The sequence below is a fragment of the Rhipicephalus sanguineus genome, chromosome 1 (genome assembly GCF_013339695.2).
Source record: "Rhipicephalus sanguineus isolate Rsan-2018 chromosome 1, BIME_Rsan_1.4, whole genome shotgun sequence".
Taxonomy (NCBI): domain Eukaryota; kingdom Metazoa; phylum Arthropoda; class Arachnida; order Ixodida; family Ixodidae; genus Rhipicephalus; species Rhipicephalus sanguineus.
Window position 1 is genome coordinate 285146898 of NC_051176.1, and position 26862 is coordinate 285173759.

The window sequence follows — 26862 nt, forward strand, 5'->3', positions numbered from 1 at the left end:
CAGTGAAAGCTCAATGTATGACGTCTAAAACGGCAGTATTATCAACAGCAGTGTACTACTTACCAAGTAAGCTAAATGTATCACACGACGTACGCCACGAGTGGGACATATTAGAAATGATCCCGATGACATGAGAGCATCTGACTACAATTAAGTACTAGTTATCAAACTAGCTGCAATAAAAAAATAACCTTCCGTATGTCAACAGCTTTAAATCCTTTGTCATAGCATGACATGGAACACTCGCCTATCAGCACTCCCTCTGTCCCTCTCATACTACAGGAATAATATGTCACTACAAGTATACCTAAATAAAATGAAACGAAGCTTTTAGATGCGAAGCAGCTTTTGCTTGGGGCTGTGCCCGTAGTTCCATTGGCGACCGTCCCACCTAGCATAGCCATCTGAGCGCGCGCTCGCGCCAAGGAGGAGTCTTCTTCCTCTTGTTCTTCGAGCGCCTTCATGATGATACGTGCAGAGCACTTTAGGGGCCCGGGCTGGCGCATGCTGTCCTAGCTTGGCGTAACGCAGACAAAACCATGTGTGCTGGCACGCGCTAGCGTGTTCAGGCCTGTGTAAGGGGCTCGGTAAGACGCTGTGGCCTCTCCCCCTTACACTCTTTCAGCTACCATGTGATGGCGTCGGGGAACGAGATTCTGCAGACACGCGATGAACCGACACGTATCCTAGTCAGAACGTGCTGGCACGCACTAGCGCGTTCGGGCCTGTGTAAGGGGCTGGGTAAGACGCTGTGGCCTCTCCCCCTTACACTCTCTCAGCAATCACGTGATCACGTCGGGGAACGAGATTCTGCAGACGCACAATCAACCAACGTGGCGTGCTCCAACAAGAGTTCGGGACAAGTAACAGCAACAGCAACTACAGTGAATTCATGGTGTGCTCCACTTGCAAGGACGCGTAAACATCGGGCAAGGTGCCCGTGATGAACGGAACTTTAAGTCGATGCATGCGCTGCTTCGCATCCCCACATGGTTCCCTTTAGTGGGAGATGGTGTAATTTTTTTTAGTGTTTGGTAGAAACTGCTTGCTTGTTTGGGGTAGCACCACGGTTTCTAGTGCCAATAAACTTCCTGCCGCTCTAAACAGAACACTTCTTTGTGTTACTGCAAACATTTCACACAATTCACCAATTAGACATATGTTCAATGAACTTATTATTGTTCCTGTAAGATGCTATTTTTTTATTACAGATTCCTTGTGTTTATAAGTGCACATCAACTAAACATGACTCATTTTTTTATAACACTGAGATGCTCATATCCCACTGTTTGTTCACCTTAAAATGTTTAAAGTTGCAGTTATTTCCCAGTACGCCAGGTGCAGTTTGATGATGCGCAGGTCAATTTTGCTACGATTTCTCAGCACGCTATGTCATTTTATTCTCTTCACTAGTATATGTTCACTGGTGGGATCGATGTAACTAACAATTTTTGCCACATTTTTGCCTGTATTTGTTCAGGAAAAAACTTTTATATTTGGTTTTGTTGAAATTGTGCAGTACGTTGACAAAGCTAGGTTACTTCCTGTGTTAATTTGTTGGTGCATAGGGTATGTTTTTTTTTTACACACATATACTTCTGCAGTGTCTCATTATGTGTCACCTTATGATTAAGTGTTATTGTGATTTTTCAATATAAATTGTCACTGCTGCTGTGTTCGCTGTTGATCTGTATGGGGGGTGAGGCCCATACAGCATTCCTTTGACAGTGCCCATATATTTCATTGTCTTCTCGTATGAAATAAAATGCAGATTGAACTTATACTTTCTTAAGCAAAAAATATGACTACCACAAACAATCCTTCAAGCCGAAGCAAACTAAAGCAAGTTGGTGCAACACATCTGCAGTTACAACTTCATACTATCATTTTATTTTATTGTATACCGATGCTTCTGGTTGTGAATAATGCAGCATTTTTCTCTGTGTTCAGTGATGTTTGCTTGGTGCCTATGCCTTTGTTATGCTACATGTTGTTTCCTTACAATTGTTTTGATTGTATGACACACTTGATTTCTAAAAGATATGCTTTTCTCTGTGTTCAGTAATTTTTAATTTGGTCAGCGTGTCTTTGAAATGCGATACATTGGAATTGTTTTTCAGTGAAACCTATGTATGTCCACTCCTGCTTAAAGGCCTGTTAATTCTCAAGCAGCCCTGCCGCCCTGCTACGGGCTGATGGACTCCCACCCATCTCTGACAGGGAACAGCCAATGAGTGAGGGGCAAAAAGCCATCCACCATGTGCGGTTCGACCATGTGGCTGGTGGATAAACAGGCTCTAAGGCCTGACACACAGGCTAGCAGTATGTAATAATTAAATAAAAATAAATAAACAAATAACGAAAAAAATTGCCGTACAGTTTACCATGACTCACCATAGGAAGATCAAGCACTGCATCTTTTCCATTACGTTGTATTGTTCCATGAGTAGTAGGGTCTATCAGCATCTGCACCTGACGTTTCAATTCGTTCATGTCCCTGTCCAGTGGGCGCCGTGCACTGCAAATGTGTTAGGTCAGAATGGAAAATGTATCTGGTGAAATAAATTAAACCTTTGTGAGAAAAAAAAAGCATACTTCAGGAGGTAGTCTGTGCACAGACTGTTTGTTGGCTCACGCAGCTGAAATAGAAGTTCCACAACGCCCGACAATTCTCTGCTCGTAACCTGTGGAGGAACAATAGGGTAAGAATTTTTCACTCAGCTATGCCACGGAATGTAGTCACCTCTGGCTGGTGGAACTTCTTTCGCAGACGCTCCCTGAGCACTTCTACAATAGCAGCACAGTCGTCGTGTATTCCAGAAAATGACGGCATGTGTTTGTACTGCTTAAGCACTTTCTGAGCTTTCGTATAGTACCTGTAAAGAAAAGTAATTCGTGGCCACATGCATTAGTATGCCAATACAAGGATTTTCTGCAAGCATACGTTACTGCCTCCTCGTAGGATTCATTTTCAATGCAGGCTTTCAGTCGTGGCGGAAGTTCGAACAGCAGCTGAAGCTGGAATTAAAATAGAGATAAGGACAGAATGTGACAACCGATTTCATGCTTTCATGAAAGAAAAGTTCATTAGCTACCTTCTTCAGAAGAGAATGGGTGCTCGAGAGCTTGATCATTTGCTCTCTCCTTCCTTGCAATGTTCCCGCAATACTGGTGCTGAACTTTGAAATCGTGGCCATATTTGATGACAGGTGATCCATTTCTTCTTCCATCCTCCTAAAATCATTTTTCATCTAAAAAGCGACATTAGTAATCATCTAAGACATTCAAGTTAGGAAAACTAAACTAAAATCATTCAGAAATTATGTCATTACCTTGCGAATGGTGTCGGTCGCACTAATGAATTTGTTGTAGTTCTCGTACACGAGTGTCTGCATCTCTCCGTCCAGTGCTTGAATCTGCTTGTAAATCTCTTGCTCTTTATCCATCAAATCGGTCAACGTACACTCTTTCAACAGCTACCGAAAGAAACAAAACACCCACGTACAGCTCACGCGCGTAAAGTGACGCTATGCATTTATGCACGAAAAGATTCAGCGAAGTATGCGAGAAGGTGTTACCTTGTTAAGGTACAAGTCGGGGTTGAAATCTGATCCGTTGATGTCATACGGATTAAATCCGGCATCAGCAGCTTCTGTTGAGCCCTGGTAAAACTGTTTTAACATTTTTCGCTGATTTTTCTTCCGCAGCATTTCTTTCTCGTCCCCTGGAAGGTTGAGGACGTACGAATTTCGTACAAACAGAAGCCACACGCAACACATTAAACGATCGCGCTACCATCCGCCCTGCAGAGGTTTACAAGGAAACCAACTATCGTCTGCAATCGCGTTCGAGCCGACAAAATCTTTCCACTCGCGAATAAACGAGTAAACACCCAAATAGCCGAGCATTTGCACGTAGTTATACAAAGACCTTAGACGCTCTTTACAGCCTCGACAAAGTGATTGCAGGGTGGTTTGAATCGAGATGTACGCGTTCACAAAACTTGCCCGAAACCGTACCTGTCAGTTCCTTCGCCATTGTTGCGGTCGCATGGTGATGATGATGTTCTCTAACCATACCAAAAAACATTCATAACCATATTCTTTGCCATTTTCCCCCTAGTCGACCATAAAAATGAATATTAAAATAGATAATAATGAATAAAATAAACAAAATTGATCACTGTATTGCATGCGCCATCACAAAACATGCGTCACCGTTTACACTTCGCTTGCGCCATGCGTGCATGCACCATGCGCATGGCGCGCGAAGTAGAGTTACAGACCAAAGGGGCGCGATTTTCGTCATTGAAAACATAAGAAGCATTGGACTGTAGTTTTAGACTGGATTGAAAGGGAATGCCGCCCATTCATGTGTGTCGCTGGCATCGGCGAGGTGACGTGTTTCCGCCCGCGCAGCAGACGACACAGGTCGAAGGGATCACGCCGAGTATGTGTAGGTGTTCTGTGATCACGCCTACAGACGAGCTGTTTCTGCTGAAAATCAGCACCTATGCGTCGTTAGTGAGAACCAAGCATTAGAGAACGCGGATCGACGTAAGTGGGTGCGATTAATCCGCTCACATCCGCCTCGTAACTGACGATTGCGGCTCTCTCAAACGGCGCAAAGGCAACGGTTATCGTCTACGAATGCTAGCGATTTGCTTTACGGAATGAGCCATCGCCCCGAAGTGAACTGCGTCAGTCTGTCGCAATGGTTACCGCACGCCAGGGGCGTAGCCAGACATTTTTTTCGGGGGGGGGGGGGGGGGGTCAACCATACTTTATGTATGTTCGTGCGTGCATTTGTATGTGCGCGTGTATATATACGCAAGCAAAACTGAAAAATTTCGGGGGGGGGGGGGGGGTTGAACCACCCCAACCACCCTGGCTACGCCCCTGCTGCACGCCGTGCGAAAGCTCCGAAATGACCACGCGTTTTTGTCGCTCATTCCAGTTTGGAGCGGATAAGTGTTTTATATCTATTAACCCTTTCAGGGTCGAATTTTTTCGCGAAATCCAGTCCAAAAATGTGTAATTTTTTATATTGCTGAAATAAATTCTTCAGACGATTCTATTTCAGAAAAAAATTGTCTAAAATTTTTTTTCGTGGCCGTAAAGTGACAAAAAAAATCATTTTTGTTGTTACATACACATGGTTTATTCGTAGTAAAATCAAGCAAAATCCTAAAAAAAACACAAGCTTTTTATAAATAAAAATTATGCATTGTAATAAACATAGCTCACAGACATACAAAAATAAGCGCATCAGAGTACTTTTCCGGTTAAAAATGTTCGTGCTCTATCACTAAAAACTTTTCAGCGTGTGATAGTCTTTGAAGCATGGCTCACCGCGCACGCTTTTCAGATGTCGCTCCTTGATCGTCATCGGAGTCTGAACTCGTCAAAAAATCCTCGTCTGACAAACTGAAATCCAATTAATCACATTCTGATTCGGCACTTGGGCATCTTAAGTCCGCATCTTAAGAATCGCTGCTCGACTCACCGGCAGCAGAGCAACCGGCACGCGCTTCCATAGCTTGCGAAGTGCGTCAGTGAGCGCACGGAAGAAAACTGTGGTTTTGCGCCTGTCCGGAAAGCAAAATGAGTGAAAAAGCTACAGTAATCCTTCGTCTTATCGCCTACAAGACGTAGTTAGTTTTTCCGAGACAGGGTGTCTACCGAGTTGACATTTCTAAATTCCCTGAGTTTTCCAGGTTTTCCCTGAGTGTTTTTGCTGAAATTCCCTGAGTGAAACAGAACTTTGTTTTCTGTCAAGATGGGTAGAGACCATATCGCTCAGTGATATGTCACTCTCTAATACGCATTTTAAAAAATGAAAACGACTTAATCCCATTTGAATAGTACATAGAACAGATAAACCTCAATATAGCGAAGTTGGTAAAAGCGGCAACTCACTTCGTTATATCGAAACTTCGTTAAACTGAAATTCGACCTTTCATGCAAGGCATAGTTACTGAAGGATTAATCTTAAACTGAAAAGGCCACAAGAATGCTCGACTAATATGGCAAATGAAAAAACTTTTTTTTTAATTTTTTGCGTGAAAAAAAAATCAATTTTGTTGAGCCTGAGATGCAGCAATCACAGTTAGATGCCTTGCCAGAGTGTCACATGTAAAGACGAAACAAATGCGGGTTTAATGCACTGTGGAATTGCGCTTGTTCTGCTGCTGCGGGTTGTTGTCAAATCCTCGCGCGTTGCCCAGAGCAATGCAACGCCTTTTGCTATCATGTTGCCCAACCGAACTATTTGCTCTCCACGAACGCACAACATCGAAAACCATCCCACGTTAGAAAAAAAGAGTCAGTTTCACCGCGAGAGCGAAATAGTAAATCCGATAGCAACAAAGAGGGTATGAATATAGGCTAGCAGCTCGCTCCTTCAGGAAACGCAGCCGCTGCACTAAGAGAAGTGCCCTATCTATGATATATGGCTCAGGGGCGGATTCAGGTACATAATGGGGGGGGGGGGGGGTACAAAGGCTGAAGCCAACGCTCAGCAGTGCATTTTGGTGGGTCACGCATATTTACAACAGCCCAGAGGGGATTATGGCGGTGCCTAAGAAGCCTTCGTTGGAAATGTGCATAGGGAAGCAGGAAAGGGTAGAGCAATGAGAGGTAGAGAGCAGGGACAAGATTCCCTTTACCCCTTTTGGACAGTGGCAGGCAAAGCAACCTGACAAAGGGGGCAAACTCGACAAGCAAGTCTGACAAAGGAGGTGGACGACAGGCACTGAAGGGAGGGGGCGGAGGCTGGCTTGGGAGGGGGGGGGGGGCGATCACCGCTACCGCCCCCCCCCCCCCCCCCCGGGATCTGCCACTGCTATGGCTTCAACGGAAGTTTTGCAATTAGAGCACAACACCTACAAAGGTATGAGCCGTATGATGATCCCCACTAAAGATACCGCGGCGTACGCGACCACGCCCGCTGGTACAAAGGAGGCACTTCCTGTCGGACTCACGCAGCCAGCCAGCCCCCCCCCCCCCCTTCCCAACGCGTCGGCTCCTATCCATGTGCCCATCGCGCGAATGAGACGGTCGGCTCGTTTCATCTCTGCTTAAGCCCCGTTCGTCGGCAGCGCTCGCGCACTTTCACTCGCACATGGAGCATGCGACGCGCGGGGTGATGTAATCGCGATTTGGACTTGATAGGGAAGATCATGGCGAAGGCAAAAAATTCGCGTCGGAGTGTCTATATAATTGCTATCGCAAAAAAAAAAAAAAAGCAATATAGCTGCGGGCTAAGATCGCATGAAAGCACGGCAACAGCCTGAATTACGGCACATCCGATTATGGTGGAAACGTTACTGTTTTCCGACATCGCGCGCCGAATCGAGCATGTGGGACCCGTGCCGGTGTCGCGAATTTCGGTCGCCGCTATCCCATGGCTCTAAAAAGTTTTGTAATTCGGCTTTATAGCAAACACCCACGTGGTGTGGCTGGTAATTGCCAGCATGCAGCCCCAAAAAATTTCAGTCGACAGCCTAAAACTTGTTTCAGCAATGCCCTCATCGGGAAAAAAAGAAATAAAAAAGCTTTCACTTGATGTGAATGGGCCCGTTAGTTACGCTAGCTCTCGCCTGGAAATTTATCATATTCTTCACGGAGTCCTAAATAGCATCTTTGAAGCTCGGGATCAGAGCGAGTGAGCTCTACGATAACAGCCAACAAGAGTCTTTTTTCTCGCCGATCGGGATGGCTTGCCAGATACGAGCCTTGTCGAAGACATCCGCTTCCTGCGCGATCGCGATCGCTTGCAAGATAACTCAAGCTCGTTACATCTACTGCTACCGCTTCTACAACTAATCATGCTTGTTACTTGACACGCGGCGATAACAAAAGCACCATATCGGGCGCTAACGCACAGCACGCGCGATAAAGATTACAGAACTACACCGCGTACTCCCAGAACATCCTGACAACATTGCGCGATACGATGTGTCGTGGTTCGCGGTTCCCGCATGCCACGCATTAGCCGGATTCTCTCCCACTTCACCGCTCCGAAGGCGATGACAGCATCAAGGTGCGCCACTTCCCCGCAGCCGCAGCGGCCGTTTGATTTGAAAAATGCGTTCACAAAATATCGAGCAAGCGCTACCGCGACTTTCGTCGCCTTTCAATAAAGATACTGTGGATTTTCCCTGATGGGAGCACAATTTCCCTGAGTTTTCCCTGAGAATTTCCAGACTACCCAAAATCCCTGAGAATTCCCGGTTTTCCCGGTCGGTAGACACCCTGCGAGACCCTAAAACAGGAAACGCAATCACGGCGGCGTCGTTTTGTGCAATTTAGCGCCGCACGGAAACAGATGTAATCGCGCCCCGGGGAGCAATAAACGAGATAGTAACAAGTGGTCACCCTTTGAGAGATTAGAAACCAAACAGCCATCTGCTTCGCGGGCGCAAGAAGCGAAAACCACCCGAAGGGCGAAACCGAAACCAGCCGGACCGCGTGCGCGCATTCTGACGCGCAGTTGAGCCGCCGCGCCTCTTTGGAAAGCAAAAAAAGAAAAAAGACGGGGAGACATCGGCGCATGAAAAAAATTCCACATATTCCCGAAGCATGGCAGCACATTCTAAACAAGAGAAATGATCGAAAAAAGCGCGAGTTTTAAAAATAAACGCTATGCCGTACATTTAAATGTGAACATATTCGACAGAGATCTGTCTGGCTGGATGAAAATTCATACGAAAAATAGTAAACTCTCCAGCCACTTATAGTCCAAAGTTGCTAAAGTTAAACTTTAAAAACTATAAACTGACCCGACGTTTCGGGACCGATTCGGTCCCTTCCTCAGGGGTGACTGTTCGGCCGGCCCCGAAGCTAGCGACTTTCTCTCCATGATTACTCAATGGAGAGGGGGACACCACCAAAGAAAGTCGCTAGCTTCGGGGCCGGCCGAACAGTCACCCCTGAGGAAGGGACTGAATCGGTCCCGAAACCTCGGGTCGGCTTATAGTTTTTAAAGTTTAACTTTAGCAACTTTGGACTATAAGTGGCTGGAGAGTTTATTATTTTTCGTATGCCGTACATGTACGGCGAAAACCCTGAAGGGCTTAATTAATAACATACATGATTATGGTGACACTGAAAAGTCGTGCCGAATGTAGCCCAGCATGTGGTTAGAATTATTAGGTTTAGGTCGGTTATGTGTATACATAGCAGGATACTTGTATGATGACAGTATCGTTAACTAGATGGTAAGGTGGCGCATTAGATGCAGCCCTTGACACATGAGTAATCACTTGGCATTCTTTAATATTTATTTCCATTAGCCAAGTTTTACACCAGACAGAAATAGCATTACCACCAGATTGGAGTGCTGTTATCATTGTTGCAAGTTATTTCACTTAACATTAAGCAACTCTCTACAAATTAAGTAATGCACGCAGATAACCAGATTAGAAAAAGAAGAGGTCCACGCAGGAAAATCCGTGTTGTTAGTCTAAGCAATTTACTGCAATCAATTAACAAGAAAGAATTTGATCCACGTTTAGAAATTGAGGTCTCAGTCTGTACAGTACTAGCTTACACGCACATTGTCAAATGCCTTTGAAAAGTATAGAAATATGCAATCTGTCAAAGAAAAGTTACCAAGAATTACGCATAAAGTATGTGCATGAAAAACTTTACTTGAGTTTCTCTAATGTACGTTTTACAAAAATCATGCTGTGGTGAGGAGAAAATGAGCTAGATTAAAAAAAGTTCACAAGATGTGAAAACAAAATGTGTGCTATATTATATTACACAAAATACTGGTGAGCTATATCGGCCAGCGGAGAATGTTCGTTATCCGATTTAAGAAATGTAATTGCCCTCCCAACCTTACAGTCAAGGGCAATGGAACCTTCACCGAGTGACTACTGAAAAATCAGAAACTTAGGGCAAATTAGGTCATGACCAGGGGCTGAAGACGCCAATGTCCTCATAACACTAACCACATCATCATAATTAACTTCTAAGCAGACTGCACGCTTCTGGATAATTAAGAACATGCAAGAGTGGCATGGTTACATTAGTAGATACAGAAAAATAATGAGCAAGAACTTTGGTGAGGACTGACGAACACTGATTGCTGGGCATACTGTTAATGTCAATAACTATCATATCATCATCATTAGAGCTTTGATGGAAGCGTTTTATAGAGGAAATTGTCTTTTGCAGTTTCTGGCGTCTGTGACGTATTCATCAAATACCTCTTTATATAACAACCATTTTTCCTTGTGAGATTTTTTTTAGCTGACTTTAAAAGGCACCTTTTTTTTATCAAAAAGATGTTAAAGGTGGGTGTTGTACCGAGGGGCTTTTGGTTTGGTGGCTTAAGAATAAGATAAAATATATTTATCTATATGTTCGTTGGCAAATTTTTACAACCAATAGGTTCCAGTTATACTAGTGCATGTTATGATGTTTGAATTGATTAAAAACTTCATCAAGAAAAGAAGCTCCAGGCTAATAGTGCTGAAGTCAGCTTTTCAGTAGGTATGAATTACATCCATTGTCTTCATAGTTTTACATTGGCTCATTTTTATAGTGAATGTGAGCAATCACTTAGATGAGGAAGATATTCTATGCTTGAAACATTGCCAGGATGGTTCATTAAGATAAGGTCAAAGGTGCTAGCTATACGTAGTGTTCCCACAGATTGATCAACAAACTGCTTCAGCGTGATCAGGGAACAAAGGTTTAAGAATTCCCTCGTCAACAAGTGAGAAACAGGTAGGATAAAGGATGTATTGCAGTTCCAAACAATATTGGAGATGTTAAAGCCGCCTAGGAAAAATATGTAGCAGAAGAAATGAGCAACGAGAAATTTTAAAACTTGGTGAACAATTCGACGGACAGCAACAAGCCCCTGTTACTATTCAGTGTTAAAGCACAGAACCAAGGTGTCCACCAATTTAATTTTTCCAAATTCCCCGACTTTCCCATGTTTTCCATGATGATTCTGAGCATATTCCCTGACTGGTAAAAGCCTGGTAGGAAAACTGACTACCTGTGTACTTGAAACAAGCCCTTGAGTGGTTTAAAAAAAAAGAAAAAAACCGATGGAACTTGCATAAACAGGGTACAGAATTGACATCTGCCATTGCATCGCTACTGAATGAGCTTGACACGGCATGACGGGCCTCTCCACATAGCGTTCCTGGCCAAACCAGAATGCCTTCAAGTCGACCTGTGGTCATGGCCTAGAAAAACAAGAACCAATTTAATGGAGTGCGTAACGTGATGCTTGGGAACTGAGATATGTTGTGTGATCTGTACGAGCAACAATAAGCACTGTCCCTTTTTTTTACACTTCTGCTCGGATGTTTATTGTAGAAGCAGAAAAAGGAGAGACTTTGTAAATGTAAAGATTGTTTTCGTGACGGTAGCACAGACTGCCATCAGTCTGTTTCCATGACCCAGCCAGGTTTTTCAAAAATTCGATGACAATTCCCTGACTTTTTCAAACATGTCCAAATTTCATGACAATTACAGGTTTTATATGACGGGACAGGACAGGAAGGAACACACACAAGCGCTAGCACTTTTAGCGTTTGTGTGTGTGTTCCTTCCTGTCCTATCCAGTCATATAAGTTCTGCACTGACCAGCTCAGAGCTGCAGGAGCAGCGTCAGCCTATCCGGCGGGCATGTGGAGTGGCGCAAGCCAATGGGACCCTGAACTAAGGGCTCCACCCTACAAGGAAGGTAACTCACCCCTTTAACAATAAGTCTCTCTCTGTGCGCTTAACACTGAATATGTCATAAAACAAGGCAAGAAGTGTACCCTTACCCTGTTAATACTTTCCGGTAACCAAGATGAACCAGAGCCCACACTGACACAGCAGCGGTGTGTGTGTTTCATCTCTTCTTAGTCTTCGTTTTTCTGTGCGCTGATTTTCTTCAAATATGAAACCCATACTGATTCAATGTTGCTCGTACAGTTGTTAAACTTGGTATGGAAAACATTTGCATATTTAAAAAAAAAACTCAGTGTTTAGTTATGCAATTGTGACGGTCAAATGCGTAAAACGTTTTCAGTGATATCGGACTGCAACTATGTTTTGGATAGAACTATAGTGGCAGGATTGCAAGAATGCATAGCTGATGTCCATGGAACACACTTGTTAGTGACACTTCGAATGTTTGAAAACAGGGAGGATACACTGCAATTCCGACCACTACACCTCAAAGCTTTCCGAATGAGCGGTAGTGGGTGATGAAAAAAATTGGATGAGCAGGTGACGTAACGTTCGCATGAGTTACCAGTTATCACATTTGGTACATGTGGCCCTGGTTCTTTCACGCTGTCTGTCGCTTGATCAAGCATGAACTGCTTTTTTGTTTAACAGCAGCTTCCTGTACTCAAGCTAGCAAGCTTGTGTATTAGGTTGTTTTTTTAACTCTATCAATTTGCTCCAAACCAAACAAAAATATATACATGTAACCTTAAAATGATTGAACCTTGCACAAGATGCTGCACAACTGAAACAATATGCAAAACGCTCGCTGCATTAGAACTCTCACAAGGACCCTGCTTTACTGCAGTCGCTTTGTGGTGAATTGCTTAGAAATAAAGTTATCAAAATACACTCTATGTTGGGAAGCATAATTTTCTCAGAAATGACCCCAAAATATTATTGCAAAATTTAAGAGAAAAAAAATCCTACCAGGAAACTAAACTGTAAGGATGCTATTATTACTGACAGCAACTATACTGTCAAGGCATACGACCATATTTGATCTATACTTAGTTCCACCAGTCAGGCCCCATCCTCTCAACAAAATGGCCTCATTTTATCAAATCTCTTTACAGATGAAAGAGGCATCTTTTTAGTTCTGCTTGAGTTAGACAATAAGAAATCACCCGGCGCAAAGGGTCTAGCTCATGTTTTTTTCAGTGATAAGCAGAAAGGTGCACTAAATATCCGTATGTCATTTAGTGAAACTTTAATGAAAGCTCAAATCCCGCTCTCACAAAATACATGCGAAGACAATTTGTACAACATACCTTTACCCTACCTTTCTCAGTTTTCCCCTCCTCTGAACACTTTTCCACCTGTGTATGTATTTCAAGGGAGCAACACTGAGAAGAGCATGCCAGACCTTATGTTCTCCCCACTGTGGGCATTGTGTACGAAATTCCTTAATCATGTGGCAAGAAATATACAGAGTAGGCAGGCATTAATGATGGGGCATGACTATATAGCTTAGCCATGATAAATACAGACACCTGCACATGTGCCTGCACATTGCGAGCGGTGCTTGGGTGAGCTGCTGTTTGGGTCTATAAATTGCTTGGAAAGAATAACAATGTTGCCACATGTGAGCTGCTGGAGGTATAGTGCTTTATTAGAAGAGATGGTGATATGTGTATTAGCAAAACCTCTGTTCTGCTTATATAAACAGAACTTGACGTGGTAGATAAGCTTCTCGATACCTAGTGATGCCTATCTTCACTTTGCATGTCTGACAATTTTGACAATGGTTTCTTTTTTGACCTGCTGGATTTAATAAACTCAATTCCAAGTGATCACCTGTCCTGTAGTAGTCTCTCTTGTTTCTGTCAAATTTTTGCGAATGCTCCTACCCTCTAAATATGCACCGACTCGTTTAACATAGCATGTTGATAAATAAGGGCATGTGAATTGATATGGTGTTTATTTGATATTGAAAAAAACTATATGTCACACCAGTATGTTAATATGGAGGTTAAAGAACTATCATATTATAACGATGCAGACCTTACACAGCCTAAGTAATGCATCCACATCGGCAGCTTTTAACTCTCTTTTGCACTCATTCTCTCTGCAGTGCCATAAGGATCAGTACTTGAGCAGTCTTTTTTTTATTATTTAATCTAAACGATTTGCAGATGAACTTTGCTGCACAACGTTGCTTCTTTGCTGATGACTGGCAAATGACTGGCTTTGCTGAATATGGCAAATCAGTTCAGCCAAAGCACACAAGGTGAAGTAGTACGATAAAAATATATATGTGGAATCCAGTACCACTTCATAGGAGGGTGCTCACGTGCTAAACTGGAATACAGTAGACTCTCAGTAAATGGAAATCTTTTAAACGGAACTGCCGCTTAAATAGAACAACTGACTATAACACGATTGGTTTTGTACATGAATTCCGCACCCCTGTTCATCTCTCAGTAAACGGCACTCCTGCTAAATGGAACACATTTTCCTGGTCCCAGCAGGTTCCGTTTAATGAGTCTACTGCACTTGCTCACAGCCATCATGCAAAAATAAGCCATGTGTAAAATATCAGCATTAACATCCCGTTTGTGCTTTGGGTGAAAGCACAGCATCAGAGGAAAATAATTAACCCAGTAAGTGAAAAAATCCAAGAGTTAATTTATTACATTTTATCAGGGGCGTAGCCAAGGGGGGGGGGGTTGGGGGGTTTCAAACCCCCCCCGAAATTTTTCAGTTTTGCTTGCGTATATATACACGCACACATAAACGCACACACGAACATACATAAAGTGTGATTGAACCCCCCCCGAAAAAAATTTCTGGCTACGCCCCTGCATTTTATCTTGCTATTGGCTATTGGGAAGAGGATGCCAGCAGACACTCGATGACAACCTGGTCGCATGCTCGAATGGTGGCAGCCATGCAGTGCTGTTAATGGTCTTAGGGCTCCCTCAACGCTCACTGCCAAGCTCATACACACCTGAAGTGTTCACACACCATTTGTCTTCACACAAAAATGTTTGGTCATCACAATCCCTCTGTATATTCCAGTGTCCAGGTGCATACCTTTGTCAAAAGTAGGCTACATGGCCTGCAACCACCAGGCTGACCAAAAACTTTGTAAGGGAGCTTCTGTAGTGTACCCTGAAGTTCCATCATATAGAGAAAATGGCTGTCATACTTGCCAACCGGGAGTCCAGAGTGTCAGCACTGCAGACCCCAACCCCCCTCCACAAATTCAAACCTGCCCTTCCACGCTTCTTTTGCACAACCTGGTGCACCAGAATGCTGACCCTATATGGCTCCATTAGAAAGTATTACAGCACATACAAGATTAGGAAATGGACAGGACAGAGGCAGAAAGTGCTGTTTGCCTGTTTGTCCTGCCCCATTTCCTAATCTTGTATGCGCTGTAAACGGATCCGTGCCAATTCGCCCAAGCTTCAACTCCTTTACAGCCGGTTCCTACAGGTAGGGAGATGCCTGAAAGAACTGAAACTAGTTATGGGTAGTTGTCCCCAATTCTCTCTCCCAAGGGGAAAATTCTAGTTCCACCATTGCCCGCTATTTTTCAGATTTAACAGTACAAGATTTGCATGGTTTACAAAATTAGTGCGACGACATGGACATCTTCCCCACTGCTCAAAGCAAATTTGGCATTGCCATTGTAAAATTCCCTTAATTTGTGAAAAATAGCTTCCACATAGCTTCAGGTTGCTTCGACAACAGACCATGATGCTAAGTTATCGAGGTCAGTTTTCATTTGAAATGCTTCGAATCTTAGAAAGAGAAATGCTGTAAACAATCACGGAACGTAAATTTTTGCTCTCCATGTGTGTTTCATATTCATTTGTCATTTCCTGTTTGTATGATGCACAACTTGGGGCATTGCATGCAAGTGCAGACAGGTGAATTTTGAGTTATTTGTTTAAATGCATTCGTCCTTCTATGCTACATGGAGCCGCAGTCATTCTCTATCTCTGATAATGTCAGCAGTGGCAATCTTGCAGAATGCCTTGCAGCATTGTTGCAGCCAAAGCCTTCTTTACTTGCAACAAGCAGCTAAAATCTTACATTATGGTCCGAAAATTGTGGCAACTGCAGAATTGCACATACTGACTTGGCTCTGGCTCGACTCGCTGTGCCGAAACATGACTGACATACAGGATCGTAACCCTTTTTTCCCCCTACAAGATGGTTGTCCGAACACCTCAAATCAGGCTTAAACGTCAAAATTATGACTACTACTGGCACTTTTCATTCTCAGGAATCGTCACGGTATATTAAAACTCATTTTCTGCAGAGCTTGTCTGTGGTTTGAGAAAGGTAACATCACCTCACTAAACTGCACTATCACACTAATGTTTTAAAGCTATACTGTCTAATTACAGCACAGTTTCATGATCAGAACAGGGACAGGCAATGTCCAAGGACAACGGCATTTATTTTGCTGAGGAAATGGGCAAACATAAGTGCATGTTCAATGTTATGATACAAAAAAAGGCAATTTAATTTCTTGTCAACAGGCACAATTGGACACAAACAAAAATATAAGGATTAGATAGCCAACAAAAAAGTAAATAGCCTCCAATACAATTCATGCACTAGCTTTTTATTTCTAAAAATAACTTAAAAAGAAAACAGTTGTAAAGACATGATTCAGCAACAATGGATAACACCCAGCACCTCCGTTCACAGGCTCTCCAGCCTCCCAACAACACATGTGCCTGCCACAAGAAGCAAAACAGTATGCATGTGAGATGTTACACGTCCCCTATGTCCAAAAACACTCCCCTCTTTAAGTGACAAAATTATATGAGAGCACTACAACAGCAGTCTAAAGTGTTGCAATATATTTACAGTGCAGGTGAAGTACTATACAGATGAGAAAAAAAAAATGCGATATTACATTAAAGGAGACAATGATCATAGCCACAATGCAGACAGCAATGACCCTGGATGTGCGTTCAGGTCTCGGATTACAGGCATCACTTATCCACTCTGCTGCGCACACTAGTGCGCTCACCCCCACGTGCCCCTGCAGGTTCCGGTTCCCACGAAGCACAGATTGCTGAAAAACAGAAAGCAGGGATTGGTCTGGATTGGTGGATGGTACGGTAAACAGACCAGAAGAGAAATTTCTAGGTTTTAGCAGCAAAACAGAAAGAAAGAAAGGAAAGAAAGGAAAATAATCACACAGCCTGTGGAACAAGGCAGTACAATTTAAGCATATATGACCACTCCAAACCATTTAAATGGTGCTAAGCAACGTAAATATACGGTGCTGAAAACAAGGCCCAAATGGTCAATGCTGTACATTTACAGTACAGTCTGTACGTTTGAAAAATATGCAAAGCTTTTAACTCCTTTTTGCCCGGCAAGTGCTGTCACCCTGTGGGCATGCACAAATTTTTTTCTTGCAACGTTGACATTCAGTTACCTTTACAAAATCTGTTTAGGCCAGCACGTTGGTTATTTCTTGCACTCTGCACATGTACGTGGTGGTAAGTTTGGTTTCATTGCACAGGTGGTTTCCATTTGTTGTATTCGCAAAAACTTGTGTGCACATGGTTTCTAAGCTCTTAAAAGGTGACCGCTCGACGTTAGCTTGTTTGTTGTCCACAGGGGCACGATTTCAATGATTTACAGGAGGGCACTGGTATATATACAAACAATGATACAGTGCCTGTATATTTTCTGTTTGAGAATTGCGAAAAGTGATAGACTCTTGGTTGCGATAACATGAAGGGTCACTGGGAGTAGTTTTTCCCTTGTCTGGGTTTTACTACAGGCACACAACCATAGAATTTTCCTGTGTGCATTCACATACACAGTGATCAAAATATGGGTATGTGCGCCAGTTTCTCACATGTGAGCGAGTTGAGCAGTGGTGCCTTTCCTTCAGACTACTGCCCAAACATTAAATCGTCATCAGACTCATTGGATGTCAGCAAAACAATACAATAATTACATAGAATAATTATACAATAGAATAATTATATATAATTTCTGGGGTTTTACGTGCCAAAACCACGATGTGATTATGAGGCACACTGTAGTGGACAGCTCTAGAAATTTAGACCACCCGGGGTTCTTTAAAATGCACCTAAATCGATGTACAAAGGCCTCTAGAAATTTGCCCCCATTGAAATGCGATCACCGAGGCCAGGATTGAACCCGGAGAAAGAATATGAGTTCTGGTTTCAACGCACCCCATTTCCTTTTGTTTCAGTTCTAGTTTGAAGAAACACGGATTTATAATAGTTCACAAACCGGTTCGCTACGTCAAACCGCTTCACAAACTGGTCCAGCACACTAAGCTTTATCTTCAACTATGTGGTGGCCCTACGCTACTGACTCAAATGTGCCCAGCTGAAACATTCTAGGCAGCAATACTACAGTGACTGCACTTATAAGTTCATCAGGACTTGTGTATTTTTTAAATAAGCCATTCAATTTCCTTTTCACTTCCAATCATGTGTTCTGCTGAGAGAATGGCACATCCACAAGCTCTGCCAGGAGGTGGAAGAAATCAGCCCATTGGCAGAGTGGAAGGAGACTGCTGTTTTCATAATAAATTTCACTGAAACTTGTTGAAAATAGCTGCAGCACACAAACTCTCGAACACGACTATCTTATGAGCATTCTGTTGCATGGTAAGCGTGGTGCAGCCCTTCAACGGGTCCATCCCTGAGCTCTATCTTTCGAATGTTTCCTTTACCAATAAACATAGTGAGAGCAGGTAAAAGAGTAGAAATTTAAATGGATGATCAAGGAGCGAAGTTTTCGAAACCTTTGCCACACGGGCACAGAAGACGTCACTAACTTCCTAATGCCTTAAGATTGAATGCCGTTCATCCCCTAATGCCTTCGCTAGAACTCAATCAACTGAGAAATGAGTACTCCCGATGCCAAAGCTTGCTCAGTACGGTACACATAAAACATTTGAAATAGCGTGTGCCGTGACAAAAATATTTTATACATGACCTTTAACGCAAAGCATGTTATTGCCTACCTGCACTATACCGAAATTCACTTTAAAATTGCAACGGCTTCAACATGACAGGAGATTCTAGGCTTCCGATTCAACATGCAATGGCCAGAGTCACTGTGGTCGGTTGCAATGTTGTAAAAGACAGCAACAAACTCAAGCTAATGGCACCATAATATGCTTACTTCTACGTTTCACTATGCAGGATAGAGTTGTTAAAATTTGTCTATGTTTTATTATTACCCTAAAATTTCTCACTTCAAAAGCCACTGTTATTGACATCATCAGGTTAAATGCCATTAAACTTAGACGTGTAGCAGCTCAGCCAAAAAAAATGTCATTCAGGAACGTAATGCCTTAACTACTGAATGTCATTTCTTGTGCCCGTGTGGCACGGGTATAAGAATGTCAGAGAAAAATTACCATCAAATGTCGATAAAAATGAAATAAAATCCACTGCAGAGTGCCACAAATGTATCTACAGTGGAGTGCAGTGCTCATTGAGTTAAGGGCTAAAACATTGTGTATCATTTCAAAAGATGCAAACATGTTAAAGTTCGTGACAATAAACTGCTTTGCCTAAATCAAGACAGCCAATTGATAGGCTGTGTGACATGCTAATGCTAACTCAACGGCAGGTAACTATTTCGCATAAGTGACTTCCTTTGTGCGTTTTGAATCAGTCTGTCATGTAGACCACAACAAATGTTATCACTTTTAGTCACTTTATTCACAATTGATAACAGATATATATATTTTTTTGTTCAGGTTTGGTTGGAGTTTGGGCTCAGTTCCAGCAAAAATTTCAGTTCGGGTTGAGTTGAAAACCCTAGCTACTACACATTGATTCTAAAGGTAGGTCCGAATAACAAAAAATATCCAAAAAGTCAGGCCTCTGGAGACTCATTTGGCAATTATATTCATTTTCTTTTGAAATTATTTGCATCTAAAGATGGACGGACATAAAAAATTTTCTTAAGTTTTGACAATTCTAAACAAGCTCTAAAGATTGCTCATTTTATAATAAAGTCACAATCGCTATCAAGGCTGCGACTTTGTAGCAACATATTTTCCAGTGCCTTATTTTTTTCCATGCTTTTTCCATTTTGTCAGAGTGAAACTCTGCCTGTATTATCAATAAGATCAGCCGGCCAAGAACAAAAGGCGATAGGTAACATGGTGGCACAGAATCAAGCAGAATGCACAATTACACAATTGCAGCTAATTGCTTGTTCTATATATGGCACAATGGTAAAAATAACTTCTGGTGTTTTACGTGCCAAAACAGCAATATTATGAGGCACTCCATAGTGGAGGGCTCCGGAAATTTCGACCGCCTAGGGTTCCGTAACATGCACCTAAATCTAAGTACGTGGGCCTTTAGCATTTTGCCTCCATTGAAATGCGACCACCGCAGCCGGGATCAAACCCATCACTTTTGGGCCAGCAGCCGAGCACCGTAACCACTGTACCACCGTGGCAGCTATGGCTCGATGGCAATCAAACATTTATGCTATACTATCACATTGCAAATTTGGACCAATTAATAAGCAAGTTAGTCAGCCTCCTGAAGTAAACAAAGGAAATATCAACATCATTCCAATGAAATCGGAACTTTGCAATGGACATATGGCAAGAAAAGTCACCACCAGGTGCGTATCAGCACAAACAATGGAACAACATAGGAGACCCTCTAATCCAGACTGTCGTCATCGAATAGGATGGGTGGAAATTACCAATCTTGTTTTTCGCAACACAGTGTGATTAAGACTGACACACACATCTGAAGTTGTGCTATCCCGTGAGTAATCGCTGTCACATAACTTAATTTTAAAAAATAAAATAAAAGTAGCAAAAACACTGCATTCCGTACACATCTACAGTGATGTGATCGACCTAAACAACTTCGGCGCAGCTTCTGGAGCAGCTAAAACCTCACTTTGGGGCAGCAAAGCAGCCTTTTAGAGCAGTTGCCTGTCACATTTTTAAACACAACGTTTTAAATCGAAAAGCAGAAGTAATTTTAATATGTTTAAGAAAAGAAATACCTGTACACATACATGCACAGTAATGGAAGCGACATTTTGATTTTCGGAGCAGATTCTGGAGCAGAAAAAATGGTGCTTTGGAACAGCTATTGGTGTTTTCGGAGCAGATGGCAAAATATTCCAGACGACTCCTGGAGTTTAAAGCATCACCTAAGAATCTTATAAATATTAATATTTATTGGACTTATAATAATCACTTCAATTTGCAAGAAACAAATAATTAAGCAGATGGATGGTCATTGAACACAAATTAAGATGAGCAACATATATTTAAAATACCAGCACTTGTGGCAGAAATGATATAGAAGCGATAAAGCTGAGCAACAAATTACAAAAGTACCACAATCACCTGTAACTATTGTCAAAGCAGCAGTTTATAATCGGTACGAGTTCAATATGTAATTTTCATACTTCGCCAAAATAGCCAGCGTCATACTCGCCAAAATAGCCAGCATTGAAAATTTCAAAAATAAAATAAGCTAAATGAGCTATATACTTGAAATGCCAGTTCTTGTGGCATAAATGAGGTCAAAGTTGATAAAGCGCGAAATGTAATCAGCAGTGATGCTACCGAGGACTTCTGATTTGGAGCAATTTTTGGAGCAGCAAAATTTCCGTTTTGGAGCAGCAAAATTTTCATCTTGGAGCACTTTGGAGCAGATAATTTTGCATCTGGAAGCACTTTGGAGCAGCAAATTTTACATCCTGGAGTGCAATACAGAAGCATATTGCATTAACATTCAAGCACCTGAGTATTATTATGGGGCTCTTATGAAGGCTAGAAATATTTCGATTCATTGCAAATCTCATTGAAAAAATCATCTCAGGAGAATAGGCGTGCGCACAGGGGGGGCAGGGGGGGGGCGCAAAATCCGCCCCGTACATTGACCGTTGCGATAGCAATTATATGGGCACTCTCGGCGGATTTCTGCCGTCGCCGTTGCCGTAATTTTCCGTATAAAGTCCAAATTAATAACATCACCACGCTTATTCTAACCGCGGGTAAAAGCTCGCGAGCGCTGGCGACGAACGCGGCTGAAGCGGAGATTAAACTAGCCGGCCGTCTGTCTCCGCCGCACGGACAGCGCATGAGATAACATCTTCCCGCGTGCGGGCCTGCCGTCGATTGCTCATCAAACAGAGAGGAAACGCCCCGCCCATCTTTCGTAAGGAGCATGAAGGGACGCCAGGGGAGCGGAAGGTGGGGGCGCATCTTTCGAAGGGCGCAGTCGCTTGCGCGCGCGCGCTATCTCGAGGCGTCAGGAGACGGCTCCTAAACTTGCTGTGCTCTCAACGCTTACTTCGCGTTTAGAGAACTCGGAGCAAGAAAACGCTTCGGTTCCTGGAGGGGCCATATTCCCTTAAACCAGCGTTTTGTTGAGTTACGCGAGATCGGATCCAAAAGAGTTAGCTGCTAGTCTTACTTCGTTTCACAATACAATTTTTTGGTATCGCATTCATTGCTTCGCTCTTAAGCGAAACTAAGTTTTTTTAACCGTTAGCTATTGACCCCCGAAAGCGAGGGGCGGACGTGTAACATGACGTAGCCGCTTCACTGTGGGCCGTCAGCGACGGGCCCGCTACTGACAGCTGCGCATTTGCGGCTGCTCCGACCAGGAGATATGATTTTACTAATGAGATGACATTTTTAAAAAAGCAAGCAAAAAATTCGAATTGGAACCCTAGCACGTGAGCTCGAAAGGGCAGGTACTTTTAGGGGGTATTTACCGCAGAGTGATTACAAACTCGGACGTGCTGGCGGAGGGAATTACGAAAAAGCTGTTCTGGATGAAGATCCATGGATAAAGTATATCTGAGGAAAAGTGTCAACGCGTTTCCACCGTTCGCGTGCTCTTCCATAAACGCGAAGCAAGGAAAATTCGATATTATCCCATATATCTACTGCGAGCGATCACAGATTTCATTCCGCGATGTCCGGAAACAGAAGTGACAGACATTTAGCGGCACTCATGTAGTTATTACTGAACATTGCTTTCCTTACGTGCCGTGCGACGCTTGAAACGAGCTATCAGCAGCGTTTCTGGAATAGACGACGTCCGCCGATGAATCGCCGTCGCACTTTCTCGCTACCGATAGGCCTAGACGTCACGAGCCTCTGCGGAGAGCGCGTTTTGCTGTCGAGCCGACTTGCAGAACAGAAGCTGCGTCGGCACCGTGCATGGCATCGTGGCTTACTCGGAACGCACGCGCTAGCGCTATTTATTCAGCGGAATAATTCTTGGTCCATGATTGCGACTTTATTGGCAGCCCCAAGATCGAGCTGCACATGTTCTGAGTCTTCTGACGCGCCGGCGGTGCGATTGCCGGTGATAGACGCCCCCAAACCCGAGACTTTGGCGCAGTTTGGCGCAAATTTCGTCGATATTATCAGGATGGCGCAGCAAATACAATTTGGCGCACTTTGGCGCAGTTGGCGCAGGAGTGGAATCACTGAATCAGTCACACATCAAAGTTGTCACGGCAACACTTAATAATCATTATGATAATGAACTAATCTCGCACACGTTTCACCAAAATAGTCTGCTTGTCAGGTACAAATATACAATTAAACCAGATATACAGGGTTTTTCAAGAAATGTGCCCGAAAATCCTCAGAAATATAGAAAAAGATATTTCCACGCTGCCTTCGTTATTGCTTTTTCTGTGGTGGCAGGCATCTTAATAAGTAGAGGCCCCAATTACGACAGGAATTAAAGAAATTAAGTTAACTTTTTAATTATAGGAGACGGGTGGTCGAGTCGAATGGGAAAATTGCAGCCCCTTCTGCAAAAAGCATGTTGCCACTTTCAGATTTCACAAAAGCAGCCTCTGGCAATTATTAGCGGGTAATGAAATATGACAAATTTCACCGGTGAAACCAAAAGTGAAACTCGGAAGAGCACAAGAGCCATACTCTTCCAAGACGTCTAGAATGAGCAAGCGTCGTAGCAATCATCGATTGACTTTGCTTTGTGGTTGTGTGGGTTTCTTTTGCGATTAGACCACCTAGGGTGCACGTACGTTAACAAATGCAGAAGAACTAACACACCTGCAATCGCCGTTGTGAACAGTGACGTTATTCTGGTCGTCTGCTAGTTGCACTCATCGGAGATTTGGTTTCGATTTCGCCAGTGAACTTGCATGAATTTCATTGCTCCGCAATAATTACCGGAGGCTGATTTATCAAAATCTCAAAGCGGCAATGGCCTTTTCGCAGGAAGGACAGCAATTCTCCTATTTGAACCGACCGTCTGTCTCCGCTAATTAAAAACTTAATTATTTTATTTTATTAATGTCGTCATTGCTGTGTCTGGTCATCTTAAGATATCTCCCACCACAGAAAAAGTAAGTATGAAGGCAGTGAGCAAATATTCTATTTCCCTTATTTTTGATGATTTTCGGGCACATTTCTTGCAACACCCTGTACATCAACAATGCCAGTACATGTAGCATTGTCAATGTGCTAGTGCACAGCTAGTATACAAGCTGCATACCAGATGATAGTATGCAGCTTATTTTTGTTTTCATTTAGGCTCGCTGGATGGTCATACGGTTAACGTTCATTGTTTTTAGTTCCCCAACACCATTTCGGAGCAGGTTCGGAGCAGTTACTGACAAATATTACACTTTGGAGCAGCATGGAGCAGCATTTCTCTTTTGGAGCTGTTCGGAGCAATTGGAGCAGCACTTCCATCACTGCATGTATAATATAACATCCCAAAAGGCAAAACTAACTCACTGCTCCTCACTTTCAATTTACTATCTGTGACATGAGGCCGTCCTCCCCAGCCTGCCTTTTGTGTTCCTGGCTGGAAAACTGAACATGGAGACCTAATGGCTTCACTGAGTTTACACATGTAGGAAAGTGCTCAAATAAACCTTGCACATATAAACTTCACATTCTAATCATGATATTTATTTATCCTGTGTGACTGCCACAATACATGGCAAATTCAGCTTCCATCTCCATCGTCCCCAGCGTCGCTGTCTGGGTCAGTACACGAAGCTCTCATAAAACCTGCCAGCTTGCATGATTTCGCATGCAGCAATCTATTTGCAAGAAGAAAAAGTTTACGACAGGGCGCTCCCTTCGCCTGCCATCATTTTTCTCTTACTGAAAGATGGCAAAAATGACGTCTTAGCGCATGCTCGACAAAAATTATGTGATTTTTGCCGAAACGTTGCAGGATGCAGCAAGTTTCACCTGTTGGCGCAGTTTGCCGCAATTGGCGCAGTAATCACATCACTGCATCTATAATAAGGTATGTCACAGGCCTCTCCCCAAACAAATAACATAAGTGATACTTTTTTAACACTGTATGAGTTTAGGTGCTGAATCACTAAAAAAGCAAAAAGAAAAACAATTTTCGTGCCATTACTACTTTTGTAGGTTAGAAGTTAGCTCAGGAAATTTTAGGGTTCTGCGAGCTGTCAGAACAAATGCAACCTGCTCCCATTGCAAGTCTATGTATTTTCAGGAGTCCCAAATAAATAGCGATGGCCTTCGATATTAAAGATAACAGGCCAATGCGGACAGTGTTATACTGTAGTTGCGTGCGTTGAAAAGTGTTTTCACCCCCCCCCCCCCCAACCCTTTTCTTTTCATAGTCTTCGCGCTAAGGAAAAAGTTAGGGGTTCCATGGCACTCTGGAAAAGCCCCAAGGCCAGAATATTTCAGAATCCCTGGTCTGCAGTACACAATAAAAAAAAAGGAAGACTCACCTGCACCATGCTTTTCAACATACTGCAGTGCCTTCAATAACCGAAGTGTCTCATCCACTGATCTGTATAAGTTCACATCATTGATTGTGATCTGACGAATCATACCCTTGGTGTCAATAATAAATGATGCCCTGTAAGAAAATCATATAATTATAAACATATAATTTTACATAAGCTGTCAAAGCTATCAACACAGCAGCCCCAGAATGTGTTTGGTAGGTATGTAAAATGAAAAATACCTTCAAAAGCACTTGAAATACACAAGTTCTTCGGTACACTCACAGGTCAGTGAAATTTGCAAGGGTAGGTGATGTATAATTGAGGATGGTACATCGCCATTCTAGACTGCCAGACATTAAAGGATGCTCCCATGATGGTTTTGAAGTTTTTTTCATGGCAGTTATTGGCACCCTCCCATATGGCCACGGGGGTTGGACATCCATTTCACATTCTGCAGGCCAGCATCCAGTTCCCATTATCACAGGACCTCCTTTATTCAAGAAGTTGTTGGAGATCCCCCTCGTGGCTACATTTAAGTGGGGCGCTGTTAATGGCCAAGAAAGTTGGTGACTGCAGGTCTTTACATGACAAATTTAAACACCTTACTTTACCTTGTGCACATGCAATAGACCTACCTCAATGCAGTGCCTGTTTCTTCAAGCAGTACATTGTAGTCCTTTGAGATCTTCTTTGTGAAGTCCGACATCAAGGGGACATTGACCTTGCCAAGCCCTCCAAGCTGAAAAATGCCAAGCATCTAGTTTGATAAACAACCACTGTTCCACATCAAATGCCTTCCCACACTCACTGCCCCACCTTAGCAAAGTCAGGGGTATGCAGAATGAAGCCAAGTTGGCTCAAAACCCATGATTCCACCTCCGTTTTTTTCGAAAGGATCCCAACAAGGACCAAAAATTGCCCAGGTATTGATGCCACATTTTCTGGCGTTTCATTCTTCCTCCTGTACCTGGGGAAATTACGCAGAGAAGTTACCAGCTAAAGAAGATGCATTCGTGTTTATTACTATTGTTTCATGCCTACTAACAGTTTGTCACCTTCCAAGCGTCAAAGTTTAACTTTCCTTACAGCAAGCAGCAGTTTTGGAAAAGGCGGCTTCACTGCAGTTATAGTGTGAGTCCTAAACTCAGCTTACTAAATACTGTTATGTTCACCCCTTCCCCTTCATTACATCATCTTTTCAAGACGAGCCATGACGACAGATGGTCAATAGTTTGACCCACAGTGTTCAGTATAATTAAAGGGCCCCTCACCAGGCCACATAGCAAATTTTAGTTAGACGTTGGAAGCTGTTGTGCGCCGAATGAAGAGCAGTATGCTGCAAGAATTTTTGAAATCGGTTCATTACGAGCTGAGAAAAACAATAATT

At 43.0% G+C, this 26862-nt stretch overlaps 2 protein-coding genes across 6 annotated transcripts in view; both read right to left on the minus strand.

The window, feature by feature from the left end:
* Positions 1-4059, minus strand: part of LOC119379171 (vacuolar protein sorting-associated protein 51 homolog) — a 32838-nt gene extending 28779 nt beyond the window's left edge. The window contains exons 1-8 of the mRNA XM_037648375.2: positions 4020-4059; positions 3579-3724; positions 3333-3476; positions 3096-3251; positions 2945-3018; positions 2744-2876; positions 2596-2684; positions 2395-2518 (exon numbers count right to left, since the gene is read on the minus strand). Coding sequence (XP_037504303.2) covers positions 2395-2518; positions 2596-2684; positions 2744-2876; positions 2945-3018; positions 3096-3251; positions 3333-3476; positions 3579-3724; positions 4020-4038 — 885 coding nt within the window. The 5' untranslated portion in view covers positions 4039-4059. The remainder of the gene's footprint in view (positions 1-2394; positions 2519-2595; positions 2685-2743; positions 2877-2944; positions 3019-3095; positions 3252-3332; positions 3477-3578; positions 3725-4019) is intronic.
* A 12080-nt stretch (positions 4060-16139) lies between these two features.
* Positions 16140-26862, minus strand: part of LOC119379172 (uncharacterized) — a 40016-nt gene continuing 29293 nt past the window's right edge. For all 5 annotated transcript variants that reach the window (XM_037648379.2, XM_037648380.2, XM_037648378.2 and 2 more), the window contains 3 exons: positions 26111-26214; positions 25476-25606; positions 16140-16785 (listed from right to left, as the gene is read on the minus strand). In XM_037648379.2, coding sequence (XP_037504307.1) covers positions 16703-16785; positions 25476-25606; positions 26111-26214 — 318 coding nt within the window. In that variant the 3' untranslated portion in view covers positions 16140-16702. The remainder of the gene's footprint in view (positions 16786-25475; positions 25607-26110; positions 26215-26862) is intronic.